Here is a 27,371-nt window from a genome sequence, read left to right as displayed (position 1 = left end):
CACAAGCAAGACGTAATGAAGAGATATAAAAAGAGCAACTAATTCCAGATGAATATTTGACAATATGATGCATCATAATTACACTTAGCGGTGATTATATTCTGACGTTTGCACTGCAGATCACAGCAAAGCCTATTAGTAAACAGCTGCCTGTTGACTTTTTGCTATTGATACCAGGACTAAACCTGAAGGCCGCTATGCTATATATACAGTCATGTGCAGAAGTTTGAGCACCGCCAGTCAAATGACACATCTTGCTGAAAATAAATGAACTTTTCTGCAAATCATAACAAGAAATAACGTCATTATATATCAAATCAGTCAAAGTTCATTGAGTTAAATAGGTGAGAATATATGAGAATGATGTTGTTAAACCTGGAGAAACTGGCAGAAGAGACAAGATATTATTGGCTACTGGCTCCCTTTATTTGCATATTGGGTCTCTGTGTTGTGTCTTTCCTCCTACACACCTAAAAAAGATGGTTCTTCAAGGGTTCTTTAGTAAAGACAATGTTCTATATAGATATAGATTATGCTTTAATGCTTCTTTGCATGGTGAAATGGTTCTTCAGATTTATGCAAAATGTGTTGTATGTGGTTCTTTATAGCATCAAAAAGTTCTTCTATCATATACAAGCTTGACATTGTAACAAAAGGAGAACCTTTTTGGTGCTGTATGTACCATTTTCAAAACGTTTCTGTGTAGAACCATATGCAACACGTTCTCCATCAATCTGAAGACCAATTTCAAAGAACCATTTCAGCATGCAGAATGCGTTCATTGATCTATTTATAACCACTGTCTCTATTAAAGAACACCTAAAGAACCATCTTTTAAGGATTGAGGCTCTTGGGTTCTTACTTACATCCTACATTTTGGTCAGATGCCTACACACTGAAAAATGAAGGTTCTTTAAGAGTTCCAGTACCAGGACTAAATCTGCAGACTGCTATGCCATATATTGCTGCTGTCGGTGGAAAACCTTGTGTCTCCATTTTTGTCGTTTTTCAGTTTTTGACATAATTTGAAAATGCCTGTTGCTCTTTACATTGTGTGTAAATTTCATGATGAACAGCCCAAACAAAATGGCCCAAAACGACTTGGAAAGATGTCTGGTTCCATTGACTTACGTTAAAAGTAAGGTATATTTTTTCCTTCTCCTGTAAAGTTATCATTTTGGAGATACGAGGTTTTCTCCCGACAACAGCGATATACAGTCATGTGCAGACGTTTGAGCACCGCCAGTCAAATGACACATCTTGCTGATTTTCTAAGTGAAAATAAATGAGCTTTTCTGCAAATTATGGTGCCGTCACTTTTGCACAGGCCGCATTTAACTTCATTAGATTAAATTAAGCAAATAAACAGTAATTGTGCATTAATATGTGCAGAATATACAGTCAGTGGTTCAGCTCCTCTGCGACTGTATCTCTCGGTCATCAACTCTTGTTACTGTGAAGGTTCTCGAGGGGAACTGGAGCTCCACCAAGCTGCTGCTTTTGTTAGCTTGGTTGCTCCGTGGTTCTCCTATGAACGTCTGTCCAGCCTGGTCTGCTGAAGCTGCTCAATGTTTTGCATTAAATGCCATTTAAAAGCTGTATTTGAACAAGAGTGCTACAATCAGCCTGTGCTACACTCTTAAAAAATGGTTCTTTAAGTGTTCTTTAGTAAAGGCAATGAGTCTATATAGAACCATGAACACTCAAAGAACCCTTTGAGCGCCTAAATGATTTTTTGCATGGTCGAATGGTTCTACTCAATGATTGAAACCCAGTTATATAGGGTCCTTCAAAGAACATTTGACATAGCACCAAAAAGAGTTGCAGCAAGAACCTTTTTTCAGGACTACATAGAACCTTTTTACTAATAAGGTACTATAGATCAACAGGTCAAACTTTAAAAGAGTAGTTAATGTGTTATTAAGGCATTGTTAATGCATTATTAATGTATTATTAGCATGTTAACAGATGAACAAGCTCAGATTTCTCTTGAAAAGGACATTAACCTGTGCTACGCTTAGTCTAGATTAGTGTTTTGGTAGTTCTTAGGTACAGTAATACTGTCCAATCACCTGCACGCCGGACTGGACAATAGACTGGAAGTGATGTTGACCTATCATAAAGCACACTGGAGTACGAAGAAAAGTGAGTGGGCGTGGCCTACCGATAAACAGCTGGCTGTTGAGCTGCAGGCGGTTGTGGCCGTCGGACGGCGCCTCCAGGAAGCGCAGGGGCAGCTGGTCCACCTGCAGCGACGCCTCCTTCACGTTCCTCTCCGCTCGGACGTAGTGCCACTGCTTATCGTTCAGCGGGACGTGGGACTTCACTGTCAGCACCACCGGCCCGTTCCCCACCTCAAACGCAAACATCACCACTGACGGACCTGAGTGGGGGTCGGGAAGAGGTTTAAAGGGATAGTTCAGTGAAAATTTCAGATTTACACCCCAAATGTACACTTTTAAATATATGTTAAATTAGTTGAAGTTCATTGAGTCAAACAGATGAAAATGATGTCATTCAGTCAGGAATCTTGAGACGTTTATCTCAATAAATGAGGTCTGTTGTACATAGAATAGGAGCTTTCCCACCTTACTCATATGTTTTGAAACTTTTCTGAATATTTTGCGAGTTTAAATGAGATCTTTTGAATCCACGCATTGAAACTTAGTTCAGTCTGTTGGTTGGAGAAGCTGGAGAAACTGGCAGAAGAGACAAGATGTTAGTGGCTAATGCCTCCCTTTATTTGCATATTGGGTGTGTCTTTCGCCATTTTTTTTATTTACTCTATTTGGTCGTCAAGGGTTCTTTAGTAAAAGTTTTATATGGAACCGTGAAGCCAGAGAACCATTTTGCATGCTTAAATAGTTCTTTGCATGGTGAAATTGTTGTTGTATATGCTTCTGTATAGCACTGAAAAAATTTCTTCTATTGTATACAAGCATGACATCAAAACAACACTTTTTGGTGCTATATAGAACCATTTTCAGAAAGGTTCTATATTGAACCATATACAGCATGTTCTCCATGTTCCTTGAGTGTTCATGTATCTATATGGAGCCACTGTCTTACGAAAGAACCATCTTTTTTTAAGAGTGTAGGCTCTGTGGTTTTTACTTACATTCTACATTTTGGTTAGTTTTCTACACACTTGAAAATGAAGGTTCTCCAAGAGTTCTTTAGTAAAGAAAATGGTTCTATAAAGGACCATGAACATTCAAAGAACCCTTTCTGGGTTTTTTGCATTGTGAAAAGATTCTTCAGATTGATTAAGAATGTGCTGTAGATGGTTCTATATAGAACCTTTTTTGAAAATGGTTCTATATAGCACCAAAAAGTGTTCTTCTATTGATACGATGTCAGGCATGTTACAATAGAAGAACCCTTCTTGATGCAAAATAGAACCCTTTTCAGAAACATTCTACATAAAACCCCATATAGAACCCTTTCATGATGTAAATGGTTCTTTGAGTTTTCATGGTTCTACATAGAACCATTTTCTTTACTAAAGAACCCTTGAAGAACCATCTTTTTAAGTGTGTAGCCTTGCAATTGTTGTCTATAAGACAGCATTTCCATCCTCTATTGCTGAGTTTGGTGCTAAACTGACCAGGCAGTGACCACTTTTAAACCTCCTTCTGGTCCGTTAAGACTGAAATGTGATAGATGATGACAAGTTTCACTAATTTTAGTAAATTAAGTTCAATTCCATTATTAGAAATCCTTTCCATCTAATTTTAGATAAAGAATGATTTTTTGAGTTTAGTCAAGAAGCCAAGACATGTTGTCTGAAGTAGTACTGGAGCTACAAGGCTAATGTAGCTAACAACTTGGCCCCAACCAATTAGCATAGCACAAAAGTCCTATAAACTGCATAACATGAACAGATCCAATCAGTTTTAGCTACTTGACATCGTTAGATAACATCATGTCATAAAATAACAGAAACAGTGTAAATTGGACTCCAATTCGCATAATCATCTAAGTGCCCCCACCGCCCCAAACGAACAACTTCATCTGCGTTCGTCAGTCCATGAGATCTCAGCGTGCGTCTCTACAGGAAAGCCTTATTAACTTCTCCAGTGTTTTCCTGTAAGTCAGGTTATCCTTGAACTCAGCAGGCACCTGGCAGATCCTTTCACTACTACACAATCCAACACAGCGCAACAATGTTTCATCCCTCTGACAGAGCCATTGTTTCCAGCTCCTGCCACAGCTGTTAATAACACAGCACAGCGCCTGAGTAATTGGACGGAGACACAGTCCTTGATGTTTTGGTTCTGTTTTCCGGCAAATTAAATTTGAAATGAAACGGTTTTCCTATTTGACTCTGTACGACCACTTTCAGTTCACATTTACAACTCATTTATGAAGCTGTTGAATCCATTAACCAGTTGTGCAAACATTTCATGTGCCTCTAAGGATGCAGTGGAGTCTGTAAATGTAATTCATCAGCCGTTTTTGGTGTCTAAAGCTTCTTCAGTTTGAGCACTGGAGCGACGAGGCTATTGTAGCTAGTAAGAGAAGCTTATATGCCACCAATTAGCATCTGGATGTGTCAAACCATGTGGAGTTCTTCAGTAATCTCTAATCTAATCTCTAATCTTGGCACGTGACTTTTGATATTCAGTCATATTTTTCTGTACGCTAAAAAAGCAAATTCAATACTTCGTTAAAATTGACTAGGAAGAAATTAATGTTTAACTACAAAAGTGTAAGTTGGCTTAACAAAGCTGACTAACATCACTAACAAGTTAAAGCATATGCAGAACACTGATGATTGCTTTTGAGAAATTAATTGGGTTCATATAATAATTCCCAGTAGTTGCTATGGTGTTGCAGTGAGATTGCTATGGTATTCCAGGTTGTTGTTAGGACATTCCTTGGTGGGTGTTAGGTAGTTGCTAAGATCTTGATGGGCTATGGTATCGCAGGTGGTTGCTAAGGTGTTGCTAGGCCACTGCAACCCAAGTGGCTGCTAAGGTGTTGCTAAGTTATTGCTATGGAATCCCAGGTGGCTGGTAAGGTGTTGCTTGGTCATTGCTATGGAATCCCAGGTGGTTGCTAAGGTGTTGCTCTGTCATTGCTATGGAATTCCAGGTGGTTGCTAAGGTGTTGCTAGGCCACTGCAACCCAGGTAGTTGTTAAGATGTTGCTAGGCCATTACAACCCAAGTGGTTGCTATGGTGTTGCTAAGTTATTGCTATGGAATCCCAGGTGGCTGGTAAGGTGTTACTTGGTCATTGCTATGGAATCCCAGGTGGTTGCTAAAGTGTTGCTTTGTCATTCTATTGAATACCAGGTAGTTGCTCAGGTGTTGCTAGGTCATTGCTACCCAGGTGGTTACTAAGATGTTTCTAGGCCACTGCATCCCAGGTGGTCACTAAGGTGTTGCTAGGCCATTGTAACATGGGTGGTTGCTAAGGTGTTGCTAGGTCATTGCACACCAGGTGGTTGCTAAGGTGTTGCAAGGTGTTGCAGTGTGTACTGATTAAGATAGAATAAGTATCAGTAGAATGACTCCTATATGGTTTCTTAATGTTTCAGGATGTTGAACATTCCCCCATTCATTGTTTGGGTCCTACACTATCTGAGCACTAACTCACAGATTACAGCTGTCAATACAAATGTAAAATTTACGCACCGCTCAGTTCCACCCGGATGAAGTCTTTGACTCCGAGATTCTCCAGGAACACTCCAGAAGGCGCTGTGGTTTTAAAGTAAAAGGAGATGTCCACGCTGAGCTCAGCCTGCAAAGTGGGGAAGTGGAGGTAGGATGACTCCTGATAGAACGATGCCGAATTCCACAGAAACCCTATAAGATGAAGAACAAAATGCTAATTAATGCTGTCCACTGAGATCCCAGCCACCAGATGGCAGTGTACACTACAGGCTTAAGTGAAGTTTGGGGACTCCTGGTGAAACTGCATGTTTTAACGATTGTCTAAGTGATAAGAAGTTACCACCACGTAAAACAGTTAAAGTAAACATGGCATTCCTGCAAAATTTTATGGATAATTCTAATTTTTTACTGAATTTAACACAGTAGAAAAACATGTGTGCACAAGTATTAGTTTCCTGTAGCCAGCTAACAATCTTACATTCTTGATTTAGCAATTTTTCACCACTTTTCTTTGCACAATTCTTCTAGTTCAGAAATATTCATGTCATCTTGCATGCAATAAAAGACTGAGGATGGAGACGACCATTCCAAAACCTTATTCTTTGGTTTCTTGAAGTAGGTCAAGGTTGATTTTGATGTATGTTTGGATCATTGTCTTGTTGCGCCCCGCTCCCCAGCTCGGCTGCCTGGGTCAAACGTGAGTTGTAGTCAAGCAGCCTCACTGCGGAACAGGAGGCGGCACCCAGGAGGCCGGGGTTGGGACTCACAGGACCATCCACCACTCCCTCGTTTTTCCACTCTCTCGCCATCCTTGTAGGGTTTTGTCCTCACTCAGGGTTTGGGCCCTGCCTTACTGCTGGCTCTCACGGCCATCATCAGGGCCTGGGGGACGGGCGTATGGCACAGCTACCTTCTGATCTCACTTTCATATTGATGATATTTGTACAACGACACTGCACAGTAGGCCAGTGCATCACTATTCTTGCGCCAGCCAAAACTTCCTGTAGGTCCCTGGCAGTGGGGTGGGGGTTTTGCTTTGCATACCTGACCAGTCTACCGTCAGTATTTTGCAGAGCCTTTTCTTCGTCTTCCAGATCTTGTCTTTAATGGCATCTCAGACATTGAAAATTGTAAACAGGAAGTGTTTAGAAATCTTTTGTAGTCTTCTCCTGCTTCATATGAGTATGTTTAGTTTTAGATCCTCAGTCAGCTGCTTGAGCTCAGTGCTGTTGAGTTTAAGAACAGTATTTTGAGACGTTTTAAGAGGTCATATAAATTTTGAAGCTCTGGAATTGTCCACATCTGACAGTGCACTTTTCAGGGATTCTTTTTTGCACTCTTTCTGCCCCTAGTGGACAAAAATTCTGCTGCACATTTATAGCACATTTGATTTCCCATATTGCTGCAGGTCACTATGCCCTAGCCGACGGGAGGAAAGAGAAAAGTCTGAAGAAAACATGAGTTGCATTTTAAGAGCAGCCTGCCAGGCAGTTACGTAAGGACAATGTCTGGACATCAGATATTAATAAACTATAAGAGACATAAAAAGCTCCAAGAAACATTTTACAGCTTGCTAATGATAAAGACGTCATTTAAGGCATCACAGGCTTTACAAGGAGGATAAATGTGTTCTCTTACTGTCGCCATAGCACTGTAGAGATCCGACTTTGTAAACAGCTTCTGAACCCGTCCGATTCGTATCTCCAACCACAATCTCCGTTACTGGCAGGTGATCCTTATAGGACAACAGTCCAGTATCATTCTCCCTGAAAGCACAATTCAAAATTAATAACTCACTCTAAATGATATAAACTGAGTCTGTTCTACAGTTTCTCATTAGGCTGAATGAATAACTGACTCTAAATGTAGGTATTGTGATATAAACCGAGTCTGTTCTATAGTTTCTCATTAGGCTGAATGAATAACCGACTCTAAATGTAGGTATTGTGATATAAACTGAGTCTGTTCTACAGTTTCTCATTAGGCTGAATGAATAACTGACTCTAAATGTAGGTATTGGGATATAAACTGAGTCTGTTCTACAGTTTCTCATTAGGCTGAATGAATAACCGACTCTAAATGTAGGTATTGTGATATAAACTGAGTCTGTTCTACAGTTTCTCATTAGGCTGAATGAATAACCGACTCTAAATGTAGGTATTGTGATATAAACAGAGTCTGTTCTACAGTTTCTCATTAGGCTGAATGAATAACCGACTCTAAATGTAGGTATTGTGATATAAACCGAGTCTGTTCTACAGTTTCTCATTAGGCTGAACGAATAACTGAATGAATGTCCTGTGTGTCAGTGTAATTGTGACTGCTCCTTTCTTAAATAATAAGCTGTCTTACTGAAATGGAACATGCCAGTGGATCCACAGCTCAGAGCTTTTACCATGAGTTCCTGTCTGCGTCACAGTTGCAGAAGTAGTTCATGTCGATGCAGTTTTCTGCCAGGCTGCAGGAGCACTGCTGAACTCCGGGCAGGAAACCACCCCAGTACGTTCTCCTCTCACCTCCTCTATCCAACCACCAGGACAAGGGGGTTCCATCTGAAACAAAAAACACAAACATAAACAGAAAACGGTCATATGTATCAGTGTCCACTTTTTTAGAAAACAGCTCGCTGGTGTACAGTTAGAGACTGTTGCTCATCTGTTGATGTTTGTGTTAGCCATCCTCCAGTCCTTCATCAATGGTCGACTTCTGACCACAGAGCCTCTCTTGTATGAATGCTTTTGGGTGGGTTTTGAGTAGCCAGTTAGTGGAAGCACAAGGTGGGCGTTTCTAATAAAGTGGCCAGTGAGTGGAACTACAAGATAGATGTTTCTAATAAAGTGGCCAGTGAGCAGAGGCACAATGTGGGTGTTTCCAATAAAGTGGCCAGTGAGTGGAAGCACAAGGAAGGTGTTTCCAATAAAGTGGCCAGTGAGTGGAAGCATTCAGTTCATTAGCAGCTAGTCTGGTCCTCTCGGTCAGCCTGCAGATGAGAATTCCAGTTGTTCTTCATGTGTAAGGCAATTACTGCAGCCTCGCTCATTATCTCCCAGCTTTAGCTCCACTTACTGACTGCAGAGAGCCTCACTTTCCTGCAGAACGTTTTCACTTCCCTCTGCTTTTCTGGAGGAAGCCTCGCTCGCTGTACTGTCTGAGGTTACAGAGACGTTTGGACCATCTGCCACTTGAACGCTGAGAGGACGTCTAAGATTAGATCATTGGGTTGATTTGGATGGTTCTAAAGAGAAAGGAGCTCATTAGCTGCAGATGTTGTGCCATTTCAGACATATTTACTGAACTGATTCCACTGATTTTACTGAAGTAGAGATATAAACACAAAGACTCTCTATAAACACCGACCAGCCATAACATTAACACCATCTCCCTGTTTCTCCACTCACTGTCCACTTTACCCACTCCACTGACCGCATAGTTTCACTCTGTAGTTCTACAGTTACAGTAGTTCACCCTGTTCTTCAGTGGTCAGGACCCCCATGGACTTTATTTCTTTATTTTTTTCTTTTTCCTTTCTTCCTTTCTTTTTCTTTCATCCTGCTTCTTTTTGTATTCATTATTTTCTTTTCACCTTTTCTTTTTCTTTTTTCACCTTTTCTCTTTCTTTGTTTCTTTTTTATATTTTTCTTTCTTTCTGTTTTCTCTCTTTCTTTCTCTTTCTTTCTTTCTTTCTTTCTTTCTTCTTTTTCCTTTCTTTCTTCCTTATCATTTCTTTTTCTTTCTTTCTTTCTTTCTTTCTTTTTTCCTTTCTTTCTTTCTTTCTTTCTTTCTTTCTTTCTTTCTTTCTTTTGTTCCTCATCATTTCTTACTTTCGTCCTTTTTTCCTTATCATTTCTTTCTTTCTTTCTTTTTTTTTATTATTGATTTTACTTTCTTTCTTCTTCTTTATTCATCCTTTTGATATCGTTTTCTTTTTTCTAGCTTTTTCATTTCTTTCTTCCTTTCTTCTTTATATTTATTCTTTTCTTTTTTCTTTCTTTTTTCTTTGTTTCTTTCCTTGTCTTTTTTCTTTTCTTTCTTTCTTTTTCTTTCTTTCTTTCTTTCTTTCTTTCTTTCCTTTTTCTTTCTTTCTTTCTTTCTTTCTTTCTTTCTTTCTTTCTTTCTTTCAGCAGCGTATCCACATGTCCTATCATGTTTCTGCACTGTTCACCTGATCTGGATGTAAATATCCTCAAGTTAAAGCTGAAAGTCACTTAGAGCTCATATTTCCTATTAAACTTCTACTCCAGCATGTTGTGGTAAACAGTTCAATAGTATCATCAGCCAACGTCCGAATATTTATGGATCTGACTGTATTTGTACGTTAAAAACTGGCCTCTCATAAGAGCCAAACATTCACCTCTTCATTACATAATCTCACCTGATTGGCCGATTAAGGAGTCTCACCTGATTGGCTGATTAAGGCGTCTCACCTGATTGGCTGATTAAGGCATCTCACCTGACTGTCTGATTAAGGTGTCTTACCTGATTGGCTGATTAAGGCGTCTCACCTGATTGGCTGATTAAGGCATCTCACCTGACTGTCTGATTAAGGTGTCTTACCTGATTGGCTGATTAAGGTGTCTCACCTGAATGGCTGATTAAGACATCTCACCTGATGGCTGATTAAGGTGTCTCACTTGATTGGCTGATTAAGACATCTCACCTGATTGGCTGATTAAGGTGTCTCACCTGAATGGCTGATTAAGACATCTCACCTGATTGGCTGATTAAGGTGTCTCACCTGAATGGCTGATTAAGACATCTCACCTGATTGGCTGATTAAGGTGTTTCACCTGATTGGCTGCTTAAGCCATCTCACCTGATTGGCTGCCTCTGCTGTGCTATTTGGCTGTGATGTGTATCAGGGTGTTATTCTGATGAGGATGTTATGAGACTCGATCTAATTACTCTGCTAATCAACAGGAAATGTTGAGAGTTATAGACTAAGTGTCCCTGAAATTGGTCATCAGTTAGCGGTGAGTAGAGTAAATTGGCATAGTAGGAAGTGGACGGGGTGAGTTAATCCTCACACTGACCACAGCTATTCCTACTGACTGCAGAGCTCCTGCTGCTGTTGGCTTAAAGCCAAAATGTCGCGTTGTAGGTCATCTCAGTGAGATGAGACAGAACTTTTATACCATTTAAAGTATAGATTAATACACAGTATAATAATGTGAGTCATTTCCCCATGCATTTGGTGAACTACCTCAGCTGATGATGTCATTGTGTGCTTAAAGCTGATTGGCCCTCTCAGCTTCTACACGGCTCTAAAACCTACACTTCTGTCTTTCTTTTCCTTCTCTCTCAGTCTTCTTTTCACTGTCTTTTTCTTTCTTGCTTGCTTTCTCTCTTTTATTTTCTTTGATTTTTTCTTTCTTTCAATTTTTTTCTTTTCTGATTCTTTCTTTCTTTTTCTTTTTTCTGCCTGTTTCTTTCTTTCTTTCTTTCTTTCCTTCCTTTTTCTCTTTCTTTTTCATATTTCCACCTCTCTCTTTCTTCCTTTCCTTCTTTCTTTCTTTCTTTCTTTCTTTCTTTCTCTTCTTTTTATTTTTTATGCCTTTCTTTTTCTTTCTGTCTTTCTTTCTTTCATTCATTCATTCATTCTTTCTTTCTTTCTTTCTTTCTTTCTCTTCGATTTTTTCTTTCTTTCGATTTTTTTTCTTTTCTGTTCTTTCTTTTTCTTTTTTCTGCCTGTTTCTTTCTTTCTTTCTTTCTTTATTTCTTTCTTTCTTCTTTTTCTGTTTCTTTCTTTTTCATTTCTCTGCCTGTTTCTTTTCTTTCTTTCTCTTTTTTCTTTTTTGTTTTTAGTTTGTTTCTTTCTTTCTTACTTGTTTCCCTTTTCCAGCCTTTTTATGTCGTTCTCACATCACTTTGTTCATCCCCTTTTCATTCCCCCATCCTTGCATTAAAAGCAGCTTTTTTAGTTTTTTTTTTTTAATTCCTCATTAAACATTAAACTCATTAAACTCCTGTGTGGTTTTCCTCTGGTTCACCCAGACTTCTTTTTTTCCTACCTTAACTTATTTACTTCTGTTTCTTTTCCCCTTCCTTTTTTTCTTCTCTCCTTCCTTTCTTCCTTCCTTCTTTACTTTCTTTCATTCTCACTGTATCATATATGAATTCAGTGACTCGTTTCCTACTAATATCATTTTATGACCTTTTTTCTTTCCTTTCATACACTAGTTTCCTTCAGTAAACACAAATCTGCTTATTTATTTACTTGTTCCCACTTATATATTAAGTATCTCAAATAACTGTGTAATTACACATGAATAGTTGATGCAACAACAATGTAACCACTGTTATTTCACTGTTACAAATGGATTACAGAAGCACAGTTTATGTAAGTACATATGTGTATCAACTTCAGTAGTTACAGTAATTATGACTTATGTTCTCTTGTGTAATTACACATGTGTAACAGGAGTTTCGGACAATAACAGGTGTCACACAATGCTACTTTGGTTACCACATCACATCACAAGCTTATTCAACGGCAAGAAAGTTGGCGTTTCCTGTGCAGATATGCTATTTCATAATGTAGATACATAAACAACATACATAAACAACTCTTGTTAGTCTTGCTACATATTCCACAAGTAATTACCCTGTTACACATGTGTAATTACATAAGAGATAATATGATAAAGTACATGAGTAAAAACTGGAACTAACACTCTGTATGTACAAGCTGTACAACTGTAACCCATCTGTAACAGTGAATACATTCTGAATAGTGACACTGTCGCTCTTTATGTATTATTAATGCATAACTACATAGTTATTAAATACAAATATCCATTTATTTACTCACTAAGTGACCATATGACCACAGAGATTCTAAAAGTGGGTTGGCATGTAAAAAATAAACAAATATTCCAAAGCCAAGCATAAAAACATCACTGAACCCCTTAAAATGCCTGCCACATTACATAATAAGGCTTATTACTCAGTAACTACATGGACTACAGTGCAAACTGGGTGAGCTATTCATAGGTTATAGAGGTGCGTAGTAAACCTTTGGACCTGCAGGTGGGTTTTCTGGCCAATTGGGGGGTTAATATGCTAAAAGCATTCTAGTAAATTTGTCCAAATTACCTCAAATCAGCCACTTTCAGTTTAGAATCAAAACAATTCAAAACAATAAAATGAGCAAATATTACAGAGGGCTGTAAAACAAACACACCGCCATCTAAAATCCATCCAAGTGTCGTTTATCACTGGAATTCGTCTATCAGCACATTTTCACTGCGTTCATTACAGACAGAGGGACGTTAAACAGAGACTCTGACTGTTTTCATGCTGCCAAACTCTGACAATCAGCTCTGACGAGAGCAGGTGGGCAGAAAAAACAGCCAAATATAAAGTGATTCACAGTTAAAGCACAAAACGATTCAACTGCACTCAAAATAAAAGCAAGCCAAGAGTCATCGAACCCTGAAACAATGAATCTGCTCCGATTCAGAGACGCTAGCAGTGAAGAGCCTGAAAGCACTCAGCTGCTCTCCACTCACCCACCAATTACACCCACAGCTGTCCGCACACTAATGACATCAACACTGTTAAAGCGATAGTTCAATAAAAAAAGAACTAACTGGGTAAATTTGTTCTTTGTGCTGAACTTTCGCTTTAAATATCACCTCTAAATATCATCTGAGCTCCTGTGCTCACAAAGCTTTACTTCACTGCCCTCAACACGGCCACTAAAGTACATGAACATGAGGAAGTCTGGGAAACCAATGTGGACAAAACATCGTCCAGTGAAATTTTATGTTGTAATATAAAAAATCATAAGCCTGTACATTTTACATTTATAACAAAGCTGTATTCTGTACAAGAAATAGATACGTAAAAAAAAATAAATAATAATGTAAAATAAAATAAAATTAAACTGTCATATAACTATTAAAAGTAATTGATATATAAACATTAATTTATATAAGTAAAAATATAATAATAATCATAATGGGCATGTCAACATGTCAAGTATATTGTTAAAAATAAATATAAAAAATAAAATAAAATAAAAAGTAATATATGTGCTGTACAGTATTACTTGAAAATGGAGTATCACTGTAAAAATGTCATATTTTTTTGCAAACAATAAAACACATTGTTAAATAAAATAAAAAATTACAAATAAAATAAAAAAATTTAAAAAAAGTTATAATAAAAGCTAAATAAATGAAAGTGACAAAAACAGCTCAATAAAATAAAAAATTAAAAATAGTGTCACATAACGATAAAAATAAATATGAAATAAAAAATAATAAGGAAATAAAGTTCTGGTTAAAAATGAATATAATTAAAATAAAATAAAAAAAGTCAAAATAAAAAAACAAAATAAAATTAATTCTAGTTTCCTCCATAAACAAACTGACTGATTATATTTTACACGTACATGTGAACACAGACTCACCCCAGGTGTTGAAGAGGCGGGACTTCCTGCAGCGGTAGAGCACTTCCTGCTGGCAGTGCTCTGCACGGTGCAGCAGTGTGCTGAGCTGCTGCAAGGTGGCGCTGTAGTTCAGCTTCATCACGTGGGGCTTCTGCAGAGATGAGCCTTTAACGGTGACCGTCGCGGAGCTGTTGTGACCCACCACCATCCAGACCTTCTCCTCTAAAGACACACAGACAGCAGTGTCTCTGATTCCGTCCACACAGTGACGTCATACACGCTTTGACTGAGTGTGCTTTCAGAAATGTCTGCTACTGCAGTGCTAAAGATGTCCAGTAGGGGGCAGCAGTGCACTGACAGTCAGGCTGAAGCCCAGCTGCAGAGCGCAGGGTTACTACACGACCGTAGTCGGTTCTCAGTCACTCATATCAGTGCCGTGTTTATTAGTCATGGATCTGGATTTTAAAGGTTTAACCAATAAGAACTGCTTTACTTTTTGCCCTCAAAGTTTTCGTTGAAGTTTGTTGTTTTATTTGCTTTTTGAATCGTTTAATTTGCATAATTTGGTATTTTTTATAAAGGAGAGCAGCAGTCAGAGCCTCACACAGACCAGACGACTGACCACACCTCCGAAATCAGTCTCTCTTCTGTCTCTCTCTCTCTTTCTTTCTCTCTTTCTTTCTTTCTGTCTTCTTTGTCTCTTGCCTCTCTTGCTTTCTCACTTTCTCTCTGTCTTTTTCTATTTCTTTCTTTCTTCTCTCCTTCCCTTTTCTCTTTCCCTCTCTCTCTTTTCTCTCCTTCAGCCCCCGCTCTCCCTTCTCTCTCTTTCATTTTTCTTTCCTCTTTATCTCTCTCTCTATCTATAAATATGACTCTTTGTATCTCTCTTCTCTCTTTTTCTTTCCTTCTCTTTTCTTTCTCTCTCTTTCTCACTTTCCTCTTTCTTCTCTCTCTTTCTCCCTAATTTTCTTTCTTTCTTTTTTCCTTCTTTATTTCTCTCTCCTTCATCTGTGCCTCTGTGTCTCTCTCTCTTTCCTTTTCTTCTTTCTTTCTTTCTTTCTTTTTTTCTGTCTTCTTTGTCTCTTGCCTCTCTTGCTTTCTCACTTTCTCTCTCCCTTTTTCTATTTCTTTCTTTCCTCTCTCCTGCTCTTTTCTTTCATTCCCTCTCTCTTTTTTCTCTCCTTCAGCCCCCTCTCTCCCTTCTCTCTCTTTCATCTTTTTCTTTCTTCTTCATCTCTCTCTCTTTCTCTCTCTTTACTCCCCTTTTCTTTTTCTCTCTTCCTCTCTATCTATAACTATGACTCCTTTGTCTCTCTATCTCTCTTCTCTCTTTTTCTTTCCCTCTCTCTTTTCTTTCTTTCTCTCTTTGCTCTCTTTCTCACTTTCCTTTCTTCTCTCTCTTTCTCTATCCCCTTTCTCTCTTTCTCCCTAAATTTCTTTCTTTCTTTCTTTTTTCCTTCTTCATTTCTCTCTCCTTCATCTGTGCCTCTGTGTCTCTCTCTCTCTTTCCTTTTCTTCTTTCTTTCTTTTTTTCTTTCTTTCTAGCCGCCTCTGCTTTCTCAGTTTTTCTCTTATTCTGTCCTCTCTCCTCATCTTCTCTCTTCTCTCTCTTTCGGCCCCCCCTTTCACCTTAATTATCTTTCTTTCATCATTTCTTTCTTCGTCATCTCTCTCTCTCTCTCTCGCTCATCCCCTCCTCTCTCTCTTCTTCTCTCTCTTTCCTCTCTTTCTCTTTGTATCTCCCACTCTCTTTTTTCTCTCTCTCACAATCCATATTTCCCTCTTCTCTATCTCTCTTTACTTTTTCCCCCATTTCTGTCTTTCTTTGTTTGTCTGTCAATCTTTTTCGTTCTTTCTTTCATTCTTTCTTTGCTCCTTTTCTACCTTTTACTCTCTCTTTCCTCCTCTTCTCTTTGCCTCTGCCTCTCTCTTTTCTCTCTCTCTCTCTCTCTCCTCTCTCTCCTCTCTCTCTCCCTCTCTCTCTCTCTCTCTCTCCTGTGTGGTTTATTTTGATTGACCTCAGTTAAAGACTGTTAGGAATCTATGTTCTAGTTTGTCCACATCAGTTCTGACCAGCAGTATAAAATCACTCTATGATTTTATTTGAGTAATTTGTGACGTGTAGCTGATTTAATCAGGTGGACAGGCTGAGTGGACAGTGCAGATCATAAACCTTCAGTCCAGAACACGTCAGTGTTCATAATCAGAGGAGCAGGCATTTTTTTATCACCTGAATTTGATGAACAGAAAAACCATTCTTTACATTTTGGCTGTTTTTGATGCCGAAACATAAACAGTGACCAGCGCAGACTCAGAGTGGAGGAAACAGGAAGTGAAGTGAGTGTTACTGTAAATCACTGTGTAACTGTGTAATTACAATGTGAGAATGAACACCAGAGCCAAGTGTAAACAGTGTGTGGTACTAAGGCTCTCCGATGTTCTCACTGCTTCCTCTGGCTTAGTGGGTCTTTTTCTGGAACGTTCTAAAGCCGACTGCCAACAGTACAGTGTGGGCCTGTTTGAGAACACTGGGCCTCATTCACCAGTATCCTCTTCAGTTTGTTCTTAAGTGTGTTGTTGAGAAAGGTCCTAAGAAACAGTCTGTGTCAGATTCATGACGTGTTCTTAAAGCGCAGAACTGTTCTCACCTTTGTGCTCTTGAGTGTGTGTAGGTTCTGTTCTTACCTAAGAACAAATCCCACATAAGAGAACACTGGTGAGTCAGAATCTTCGTGAAAACTGTGTTTAAGAAGAAATTTCAGCAAGACTTTCTATGAATACCATGTCTACAAACACATTCATAACATGGTATAAGCATTCATAAGGCATTATAAACATGGCTAGCAATATTTATAACAATGAACTACATTTTATAGCCATGTTTATTATGCATTACGAATTGTTAACATAATGCATTATAAGCAATGTTAATAACATGTTATATCGCCCTGTGCCAAAGGAGTCAGTGACCACTAGAACCCTTCACTGTGTCACATCACTACTGTGCACTACAGTAATGCTAATTTCTGCTAGCATTCAATTGGATATGCAATGTTATATAAGCTAACGGTGGTGTACATTGACTTTTCCTACACTGGCTAAAACACTACTGAGCAGCACTGGTTTAAACTCTGACAATTGAAGCTTGTGATCTGCTTTACTCTGTATGTTACTTACTTGACTTACAGCTGACAAACACAACTTATAAGCTCTTATAAGGTGTTATGAACACTACGTATAATGTATTAACAATTCATTATGCATAATAAGGCTATAAAGTGTAATAAAGTTTTATAGATACTTTATGATGCTTTATGAATGCATTATAACATGCTATGATCATGTTCATAGGTTCTTATAGACACGATATTCTGTTAACACTGATAAGTGTTACTGAAATTTCGGTAACACTTTCTATGAATGTCACCTTTGTAAGCATCTATAAACACAGTCATAACATGTTATAATGCACTCGTAAGACATTATAAACATAACTATAAATATTTATAAAAATGCAATATACGTTATAGCCATGTTTATTATGTATTATGAATTGTTAACATAATACATTATAAGTACTGATCATAACAAATTATAAGAGCTCATAAGTGGTATTTGTCCGCTCTAAGTAAAGTGAAGCGTACTGTACTAAAGCCTCCTCCAGTGTTCAGAGTGAGGCTTCAAGTTGAAGTATTTACTGAAGGATTTACTGAAACACTAAAACATTCACAGTAAAGCACATTACAGGCTTCAAATGTCAGAGTTTAAACTAGAGCTGCCATCCGTGTTTTACCCAATGTGGGAATATGTTATAAATGTCTTTATAGATGCTTACAAAGGTGACATTCACAGAAAGTCTTACCGAAATTTCTTCTTAAAAACAGTTACTGAATGAGGCCCATTGCTTGATTTGCCTTGAAATTCAATTCACCGTCAGTCACCGTAATATATATAGATGTAAAGAATATAATATATATGTAAAGAACTTAACATATTTTAATAAAATAATAAAAAGCATAAGTAAACTAAAAGATACACAAATAAAATAATATTCAGTATTAATAAAATAATACAATGAAGTAACATAAATCACACCAAAGCAATTCTGAAATGACTAAGAAATGCATATTCTTGTAAGCACATTGAATAATAAGATAAAGATATAAAAATTATATTTTAAAAGAAAATAAATTTCAATTCTGATCTCACTAAAGTTCACTGGGTGGATTTGTTTTTCCTCAGAACTGTCACTCCAGGAGTGTAAACACACAGAGAAATAAGCAGAACACTGCCACCATCAGCGGCGTGCTGACCCATGAGTGATTCCCCCCGAGTCCTAAAGCTTATGTGTACATTGCTCACCGGTCATGTTGCAGTAGACGACGGTGGGCTTGAGTGGACCACTGCCGTCTGGATCGATGGAGAAGAATCCCGAGGCGCTTCCTGTCAGCCGGTGAGCCTCACACGATGGTTCAAAGATGGCTAAACGGGTAAAAAACAGAGTCAGAGCAGAAATCAGGGCTTGGTCATTTTGAGCTACAATAAAAATACAATACTGGACCTCATGAAAGCACACATGCCCCGGCCACTTTATCAGAAACACCTCCCTTAGAGCTCCACCTTGCTGATGTACCGTTAGAGAGAGCAGCGCAGCTGTTTCTGTTAGTCACCCTAGACCTTCATCAACGGTCAGCTATGTAGCAACAGACGGGCCGACGTCTGTAAGTGTACAACTACACAGTGGAAATATAAGGTGTTCTAATAAAGTGGCCAGTGAGTGGACGTACAAGGTAAGTGTTGCTAATAAAGTGGCCAGTTAGTGAAAGCACAAAGAAGGTGTTTCTGATAAAGTGGCCAGTTAGTGGGGGCACATGGGTTGGTGTTTCTAATAAATTGGCCAGTTAGTAGAACTACAAGGTGGGTGTTTCTAATAAATTGGCCAGTTAGTAGAACTACAAGTTGGTTGTTTCTAATAAAGTGGCCAGTTAGTAAAAGAACAAAGGAGGTGTTTCCGATAAAGTGGCCAGTTAGTGGAAGAATAAGGTCGGTGTTTCTAATAAAGTGGCCAGTTAGTAGAACTACAAGGTGGGTGTTTCTAATAAATTGGCCAGTTAGTAGAACTACAAGTTGGTTGTTTCTAATAAAGTTGCCAGTTAGTAAAAGAACAAAGGAGGTGTTTCCGATAAAGTGGCCAGTTAGTGGAAGAATAAGGTCGGTGTTTCTAATAAAGTGGCCAGTTAGTAGAACTACATGGTAGGTGTTTCTAATAAAGTGGCCAGTTAGTAAAATTACAAGGTCAGTGTTTCTAATAAAGTGGCCAGTTAGTGGAGGAACGAGGTAGGTGTTTTTTTTATAAAGTGGCCGGTTGGTGGGAGACTAAGGTAGGTGTTTCTAATAAAGTGGCCAGTTTGTGGAAGAATAAGGCAGATGTTTCTAATAAAGTGGCTAGTTATTGGAAGCACAAGGTAGGTGTTTCTAATAAAGTGGCCAGTTAGTGGAAGTAGAAGGTTGGTGTTTCTAATAAAGTGGCCAGTTAGTGGAAGTAGAAGGTGGGTGTTTCTAATAAAGTGGCCAGTTAGTGGAAGCACAAGGTAGGTGTTTCTAATAAAGTGGCCAGTTAGTGGAAGTAGAAGGTTGGTGTTTCTAATAAAGTGGCCAGTTAGTGGAAGTAGAAGGTGGGTGTTTCTAATAAAGTGGCCAGTTAGTGGAAGCACAAGGTAGGTATTTCTAATGAAGTGGCCAGTTAGTGGAAGTAGAAGGTGGGTGTTTCTAATAAAGTGGCCAGTTATTGGAAGCACAAGGTAGGTGTTTCTAATAAAGTGGCCAGTTAGTGGAAGTAGACGGTGGGTGTTTCTAATAAAGTGGCCAGTCAGTGGAAGTAGAAGGTGGGTGTTTCTAATAAAGTGGCCAGTCAGTGGAAGTAGAAGGTGGGTGTTTCTAATAAAGTGGCCAGTTAGCGTATTTTCCCTGTGTATTCTAACAGTGCTCTGTGCAGAGCGGGTGGCCTCTGGAGACTCTGCCCTGCAGATATTTGTGTTTTCCTGCTCTAACAAACCTGACTCAGGTCATCTGCTTTGAAGCCCCTCGTGTGCTGAGATGTGTGTGTAGGAAGAGACCTAACAACTGATTCGAGCCACTGTTTCAAAGCTTTGATCTTCTCCGGTCTCATGGGGTTAGACGTGATCTCATCAGGAGAATGTACAGCTGTGGACAACTTACTCTAAAACTCGCCCCTAAATTCCTTTAGTTCATGCTCACATAATGTCCAGAGTACAATCAGTAACACAGGACAAACAAGCTAGCAACCTGAACGTAAGAGGTAATGGCTATTTTTCCTGCATGTAAATGTTCTCCACACCAGAGTCCAGTCATGCTAACTTATATTACATCCATGCGCGAATGTCAGTTGTTGTTCATTGGTCAACGTTGATGAGCGCACTGTCGACCCCTACTTTGAGCTCTGCCTTTATGAGGTGTTGGATTGGTTGTGAAATCGATTTCTTCTCTCTAATAAGTCAACATTCCCACCATCATTTGGCCCAAAGATTCTCCTGCTTGTCAGAAGGTTAACCCTTGTAGGTCTTCCATGGTGTTTATACCTTGGAACACCTCTTAATACATTTTATTTCATTGTTTCTGATCTTAAAACAATAAAATTTTAATTTGTGGAAAGTGTATATTCTAATTTTTCAATTCAATACCACACTTGTGCTTGAAAATAGAAGAGGAAATATTTATTCGTGACTTCAATTTGATGCAAAGTTGCCGATGTATTTGCAGTGATGTTTTGCCGTCATTGCATTTTTGCTGTTTTTGTCATTTTACACCGAAACACTATGCGTTAATGACACAATCACGTACCTGCCTTTGTAATTGTTTAATGTATACTGAGCAAACAGAACAACAACAATTTTCTACAATAAATAGATCAACCATATTTTGCATGTTTGAGACAGACGTGTTTCAGTAATGATAAGGGGGCAGAGGTTTTACAGACCAGTCCACTTTACTGCTCGGCGGTGTCGCTTTAATCTTGATGACGACTAGTTGCTGATGACGTGTTTATGGCACTGACAACATGGTCGCCTTAGAGAAGACAACAGGTGAGGAGTCGCTGGAAAGTGCACGTCAAGTGCTCTACTGGCCTGTAGAGTTCGGCTTCGTTCTAACTTTTCTCCGCTGATCTACAGAGCTTCAAAGATCAGACATCAAACGTTGTTTTCTCTGTTTTTTCTAAGTTTCTCTGGCTCTCTGAACCTCCACCACGGCTGACCGTCTCGGCAAGGCTGCCTAGGGTGCGCCTAAGTCGGGTATAAATTAGCGAGATTTCGGGGTCTATTTCTCTAGCTCCCCGAGGGCTAGCAATGCGATCCAGGGCTCGATGGAAAGGGCACGTCATGCTCTACTGACCTATAGAGCTCGGATTCGTCTTTAATTTTAAAAGTCAGCTTGTTGCAAACATTCCCTTCTCCCTGATCCACTCATACCAGCACAACACACAACCACCAGTGTCACTGCAGTGCTGAAAATGACCCACCACCCAAATAGTACCTGCTCTGTGAGGGTCCATGGGGGTCCTGACCACTGAAGAACAGGGTAAAAGGGGGCTAACAAAGTATCAGAGAAACAGATGGGCTACAGTCTGTAACTGTAGAACTACAAAGTGCACCTATATAGTAAGTGGAGCTGATAAAATGGACAATGAGCGTAGAAACGAGGAGGTGGTCAGAATGTTATGCCTGACCGGTGTATATCAAGGGCTTAATTTGTAAACGACGATGGCCCTCAAACCTAAGGTGTTATAACTCCGTCAGGTCGACAGGATGGGGGAGGTCCCGGAACAAAAACAGGATTAAAGTGTGTTAATATGGTGGATCTGACACCCAGCGCAGTGCGAGGTTCTGCCATGTGGATATCACCTCTAACAAGCGTGTTAATGAGGTTCTCAAGTATCAAACTTTCTCATTACGTAAGTGAAACAGCTTCTAACATGTGAGTGGCTAATAAAACCGGTGGTTTCGCTCGGCACGAATAAAATCTTTAGAGAGATGATCAGTCGCAGCAGTGGTGGCGCATTCGCGGGTGATAAACAGTGTCAGTGTTGTTTTTATCACTGTGTCTATAGCTGTGCAACCCAAATTGGAGTTGAAAGGGAAAATGTATCCATCCCACAGCGCTGCTTTTTAGTGACCCTTTTCACATTTTGTTATCTTATATACAATTGTGTGGAAAAGTTTTGGCACCCCTGGTCAAATAACATGTTTTTCTAAGTGAAAAAAAATATGTTATTACAACCTCTACAGAGAAAACACTCAAAAGTGACATTTTTCTGCAGGCTTCAGTTCACAATTATTGGAAGAAAATGAAACATGTATAAATGGTGCCATAAGTTTTGGACAGGGAAAATTTTATACTTTATTTTTTTCCCAATATGGTAAATTCAGCAAATAAACAGTTTAAACAATTAAACCCTTAAAATTCCAGGCTTATTACAAACTAAGGCTTATTACTCAGCAACTACAGTGACCTTAATGCAAGGTGACTGAGCTAATAAAGTGGCCAGTTCGGGGAAGTGCAAGGTGGGCATTTCTAATAAAGTGGCCAGTTAGTGAAAGTGCAAGGTGGGCATTTCTAATAAACTGGCCATTTAGTGGAAGCACAAGGTGGGCATTTCTAATAAAGTGGCCGGTTAGTGGAAGCACAAGGTTGTTGTTTCTAATAAAGTGGCAAGAAAGCGCATGGTTGGTGTTTCTAATAAAGTGGCCGGTCAGTTGAATCACAAGATGGGTGTTTCTGATAAAGTGGCCAGTTAGTGGAAGTAGAAGGTGGGTGTTTCTAATAAAGTGGCCAGTCAGTTGAAGTACAAGGTGGGTGTTTCTAATAAAGTGGCCAGTTGGTGGAAGTACAAGGTGCGTGTTTCTAATAAAGTGGCCAGTCAGTTGAAGTACAAGGTGGGTGTTTCTGATAAAGTGGCCAGTTAGTGGAAGTACAAAGTAGGTGTTTCTAATAAAGTGGCCAGTTAGTGAAAGTACAAGGTGCGTGTTTCTAATAAAGTGGCCAGTTAGTGGAAGTACAAGTTGCATGTTTCTAATAAAGTGGCCAGTTAGTGAAAGTACATGGTGGGTGTTTCCAAAAAAGTAGTCACTTGCTGAATGTACGAGGCAGATGATTCTAATAAAACAGTAATAAACAATTGATTCCTTCAATTAATTTTCTAATAAACAGTTCATTGGACCAGGGGTGCTCCAAATTTGCATGCCACTGTAAATATTAAGTTAATTGCAGAAAATAGTAAGATTTTTCTCTATACATCTCCAAGATTGTTGCATAAATTGATTTAATATACGAGCACAGTGATTCATTAAAATACACACAGCATGCAGATTTAGCAAATATGAAGACCAGGAAATGTCTATTTTAAAGGGACAGGAACAAAAAACAGCCTGTTTCATTCTAAAGCAACAAGGAAGGTTGGAAAATAGTCATCTAAAAATGAAGTATGACTGTTTTATTGTTACATAAAACCACCATTAGTGAACCACAGTGAAAGGCTTAAATGTCACACTATGACTTGGATCAGATCTGCTGGAGCAGAGCACACAGGGTCCCCAGGACTGGGAAAGAGAAACACTGCATTATAGATTCTGTGAATGTGAGGGGAAACATTGTTCTAGATGTCTGTGTTGTCTCAGTGTTTGTTATTTTTACTCACAGTTATGACAGGTAGCTCCAGTGTAGCCCGTCCCTGAGCAGTCACAGTGGAAGTTGCTCCAGGACTGTGAGCACTCGCCATCGTGTTCACAGTAATTGGGCAAACACCTGCGGATAACATATTCAGACAAACGAACAGTCAGGTACACCACAAAAACATCGCCCTAATGGTGGTTATATATGAAAACTAAACACAGCAGCTTAAACAGCAAAATCTATTATAGCTTATACTGTATAATAACACAGAAAACAGCCAAATGATCACAAAGGAAGAAATATAAATTTCACATACTAAAAAGTCAAATGGAGTTAAATAATAAAGAGACAAACTGTGTTAAAGCATCTTCCACTAAGTGGCCACTTTATTAGAAATACCTACCTTGTGGTCCCACTAACTGGCCACTTTACTAGAAACACCTACCTTGTACGTCCACTAATTGGCCACTTACTTGGAAACATCTACCTTGTGCTTCCACTAACTGGACACTTTATTAGAATCATCTGCCTTGTGCTTCCACTAACTGGACAATTTATTAGAAACACCTACCTTGTGGTCCCACTAACTGGCCACTTTACTAGAATCACCTACCTTGTGCTTTCTCTCACTGGCCACTTTATTAGAAACACCTGCCTTGTGCTTTCTCTTACTGGCCACTTTATTAGAATCACCTGCCTTGTGCTTCCACTAACTGGCCACTTTATTGGAAACACCTACCTTGTGGTCCCACTAACTGGCCACTTTATTACAATCACCTACCTTGTGCTTCCACTAACTGGCCACTTTATTAGAATCACCTGCCTTGTGCTTCCACTAACTGGCCACTTTATTAGAATCACCTGCCTTGTACTTCCACTAACTGGACATTTTATTAGAAACCCCTACCCTTACACCAACAGATGGTCTACAGTCTCTAACACCAGCGAAATGGAGCTACAAGTCAGAGGTTTCTGGTCTGCACTCCCAGCTCTGTAATGTTGCTAACACAGCAGAATGTAACTAAGTGAAGCCTACGTGCTTGTGAAGCATGAAGAGTCAAAACCCATAACATAACTCACCCAGCAAAGAGTCAAACATGATTACTGTATCACATCAATCTTGCAAATCGAATTACAGTTACGGCAGTGTGTTGTAGCTGATTTAATACCAGATTCCTGCTGGTGATTAAACCCTGATTACTGTAAGGAGAGCAGCTAGCTATGCAAACGCTGGAAGGATGTAAAAGAAAAGCCATATTTCAGAACAAGCAGCAGTTATCCTGTCGTTTTGGAATACTGCAGTGTTTTTCAGCCTAATCTCCATCAGCTGTGACTGTAGTGTATGACTGATTACCATGGACAGTCATTTTAATTCCCTTCCCTTCAGTTAGAAAAAGACTGATATGAAACACACATATAATAGAAGCTAATGGGCCGATGCTGCATAAACATTTGGGCAAAACACATAGTTTTCACTCCAAAGTATTTGCATATTAAGCTGTAAACCTGTAGATTGTTCTTTTAGATATGGGATTATTTTTCCAAATGAATCTGTGGTAATTTGTTGCCATGGTAATGATAGGGAAAAACAAGGAAAGTGAAGGTAGATTCAAATTTTATTTTTAAAGAACAGCTTTGGCAAGACGTTCAGTCTGTGTTTTCCCAACATCTGTACTGTTAGAGTGGAATTTGGTCCCGAAAAACAAAAACATAAATAAAGTATGTTTAAATGGTGCATCTCACGCCCAGCGTGAGGTTTTGCCATAACATGGATATCACCTCTAGCAAGCATGTTAATGAGGTTCTCAATATTCCAGGTTTATTTCATACTAAGGCTTATTATTCAGCAACTACAGAAACTTCAATGCAAACTAGTGGAGCTATTCTTAGGTTATAGAAGTGTGTAATAAAGCAATAAGCCACATGAGGCTGTGCATTACTGTGATTTTATCACAGAGAAGAGTGTTGTTAGGCACGATGCAAAGTGGAGTAAAACTCTCTTCCCAGTGATAACATCACTGTAATGCACAGCCTCAAGGGGCTTATTGCTTTTATAAAACAGTGGCCAACATAAACTATAATAAATACACAATTTTTCAGAAACCAATTTAAGTTATTATTAATAATAGATACAAACAAGTATTCCACCAAGGAATGTAGCTCCTTTAGAGTATGGTATCACTGCCATGGACCACTGAATCAGCAGAACATTCAGATGCCCATCGCTGTACACCGTATTTTTGACCATATAATAACACAGCACTGTTTAATGTAGAAACTTTCACTTTATAAATGCATTTTGGTCACAAAATTACCACTGTGAGTCTTATTTAGCATCAGTCCAGCAGCGCCCCCTTCTCACGCTGGGGCTGGTGGGTGTTTCTAATAAAGTGGCCAGTTAGAGGAAGCACAAGGTGGGTGTTTTCAAAAAAGTGGCCAGTTAATGGAAGTATAAGGTAGGTGTTTCTAATAAAGTGGCCAGTTAGTGGAAATACAATGTAGGTGTTTCTAAAAAAGTGGCCAGTTAGTAGAAGTAAAAGGTAGGTGTTTCTAATAAAGTGGCCAGTTAGTGGAAGTTAGCATCTGACCATTGGCTTGTATTACAAATGAATTCTGAGTCGATGAATTTTCTATTTTTTGTGAAAAAAAAGTTCATTTAAAGTCCTGCATACTCTCTCTCTCTCTCTCTCTCGCTCTCTCTCTCTCTCGCTCTCTCTCTCTCTCTCTCTCTCTCACTCTCTCAGTAGTGATGTGTGTGTATAATCTGATACAGAAGGAAAGAGAAGCTCTGGCCGTTCCAGCTGACTGCCTGCAGTCTATACAGCGTTCATCATATTAACTGTGTGTCAATAACTCTTCTCCCAGTGACCCCCCCTTCGCCTCCGCCCCCCACCCCCTCGCTCTGAGTCAGAATAGACTGAGGGTTTGTGATACCGGACTTTATGAAAGAGCTTCACTGCATTGAGCCTGTACAGTATAGCTCAGAGTCAGCACCACGGACAGCACCCATCACCGCAACCCCACACAGGAAAGCAGGACTGGAGCTACTTATGAACTTTATTTACTAATACATCTACTTTATATCACACCAAGTCCAAAAAAGTCGGGACGGGGCAATGTAAGATTGGGAGGTTTGTGAAATGATCAGAACACCTGTTTTACACATGTAAAAGTGTGAACAGGTAACAGGTGATGCTGTCATGATTGGGTAAACAAGCAGCGTTTACAAAAAGATCAGTAGTGACTTTGCAAGAAACTGAGTGAGCAAATCAGCCCAGTAGTTAAAGAAGAACAATAATGACTGCAAGAAATATGGGATTTCACCATTTGTAGTCCATAACAAGATTCAGAAAATCCAGGGAAATCTCTGTGCAAGTCTAAAAAACAACAATGAATGGCCTTCAACCACTCAGATGGAGCTGCATTAAAAAAAAGAAAATATTTCTGTAATGTATGTAACCACATGGGCTTGGAAATACTTCAGAAAACCCTCACAGTTCGTCGCTGCATCTACAAATGCAAGTTAAGACCCTACTACGCAAAGCAGAAACCATATAACAACAACATGCAGAAACACCGCCGACTTCTCTGGGCTAAAGCTCATCTGAAATGGACTGACACGCAGTGGAAATGTATGCTGTGGTGTGACGAGTCCACCTTTCAATGTGTTTT

At 39.2% G+C, this 27,371-nt stretch overlaps 1 protein-coding gene across 1 annotated transcript in view; it reads right to left on the bottom strand.

Moving 5' to 3' along the window:
* The window catches only part of cntnap5b (contactin associated protein family member 5b), a 97,385-nt gene that overhangs the window by 18,970 nt on the left and 51,044 nt on the right, over positions 1-27,371 (bottom strand). The window contains 7 exon segments of the mRNA XM_036562045.1: positions 2,165-2,383; positions 5,642-5,812; positions 7,259-7,386; positions 8,016-8,172; positions 14,034-14,234; positions 18,375-18,494; positions 23,725-23,831. Of these exon segments, the coding sequence (XP_036417938.1) occupies positions 2,165-2,383; positions 5,642-5,812; positions 7,259-7,386; positions 8,016-8,172; positions 14,034-14,234; positions 18,375-18,494; positions 23,725-23,831 (1,103 nt within the window).

The sequence above is a fragment of the Colossoma macropomum genome, unplaced genomic scaffold (genome assembly GCF_904425465.1).
Source record: "Colossoma macropomum unplaced genomic scaffold, Colossoma_macropomum, whole genome shotgun sequence".
In the NCBI taxonomy this organism is placed as follows: Eukaryota; Metazoa; Chordata; class Actinopteri; order Characiformes; family Serrasalmidae; genus Colossoma; species Colossoma macropomum.
Note: the sequence above shows the minus strand (reverse complement) of the source record. Positions and strands in the feature narration are given on the sequence as shown.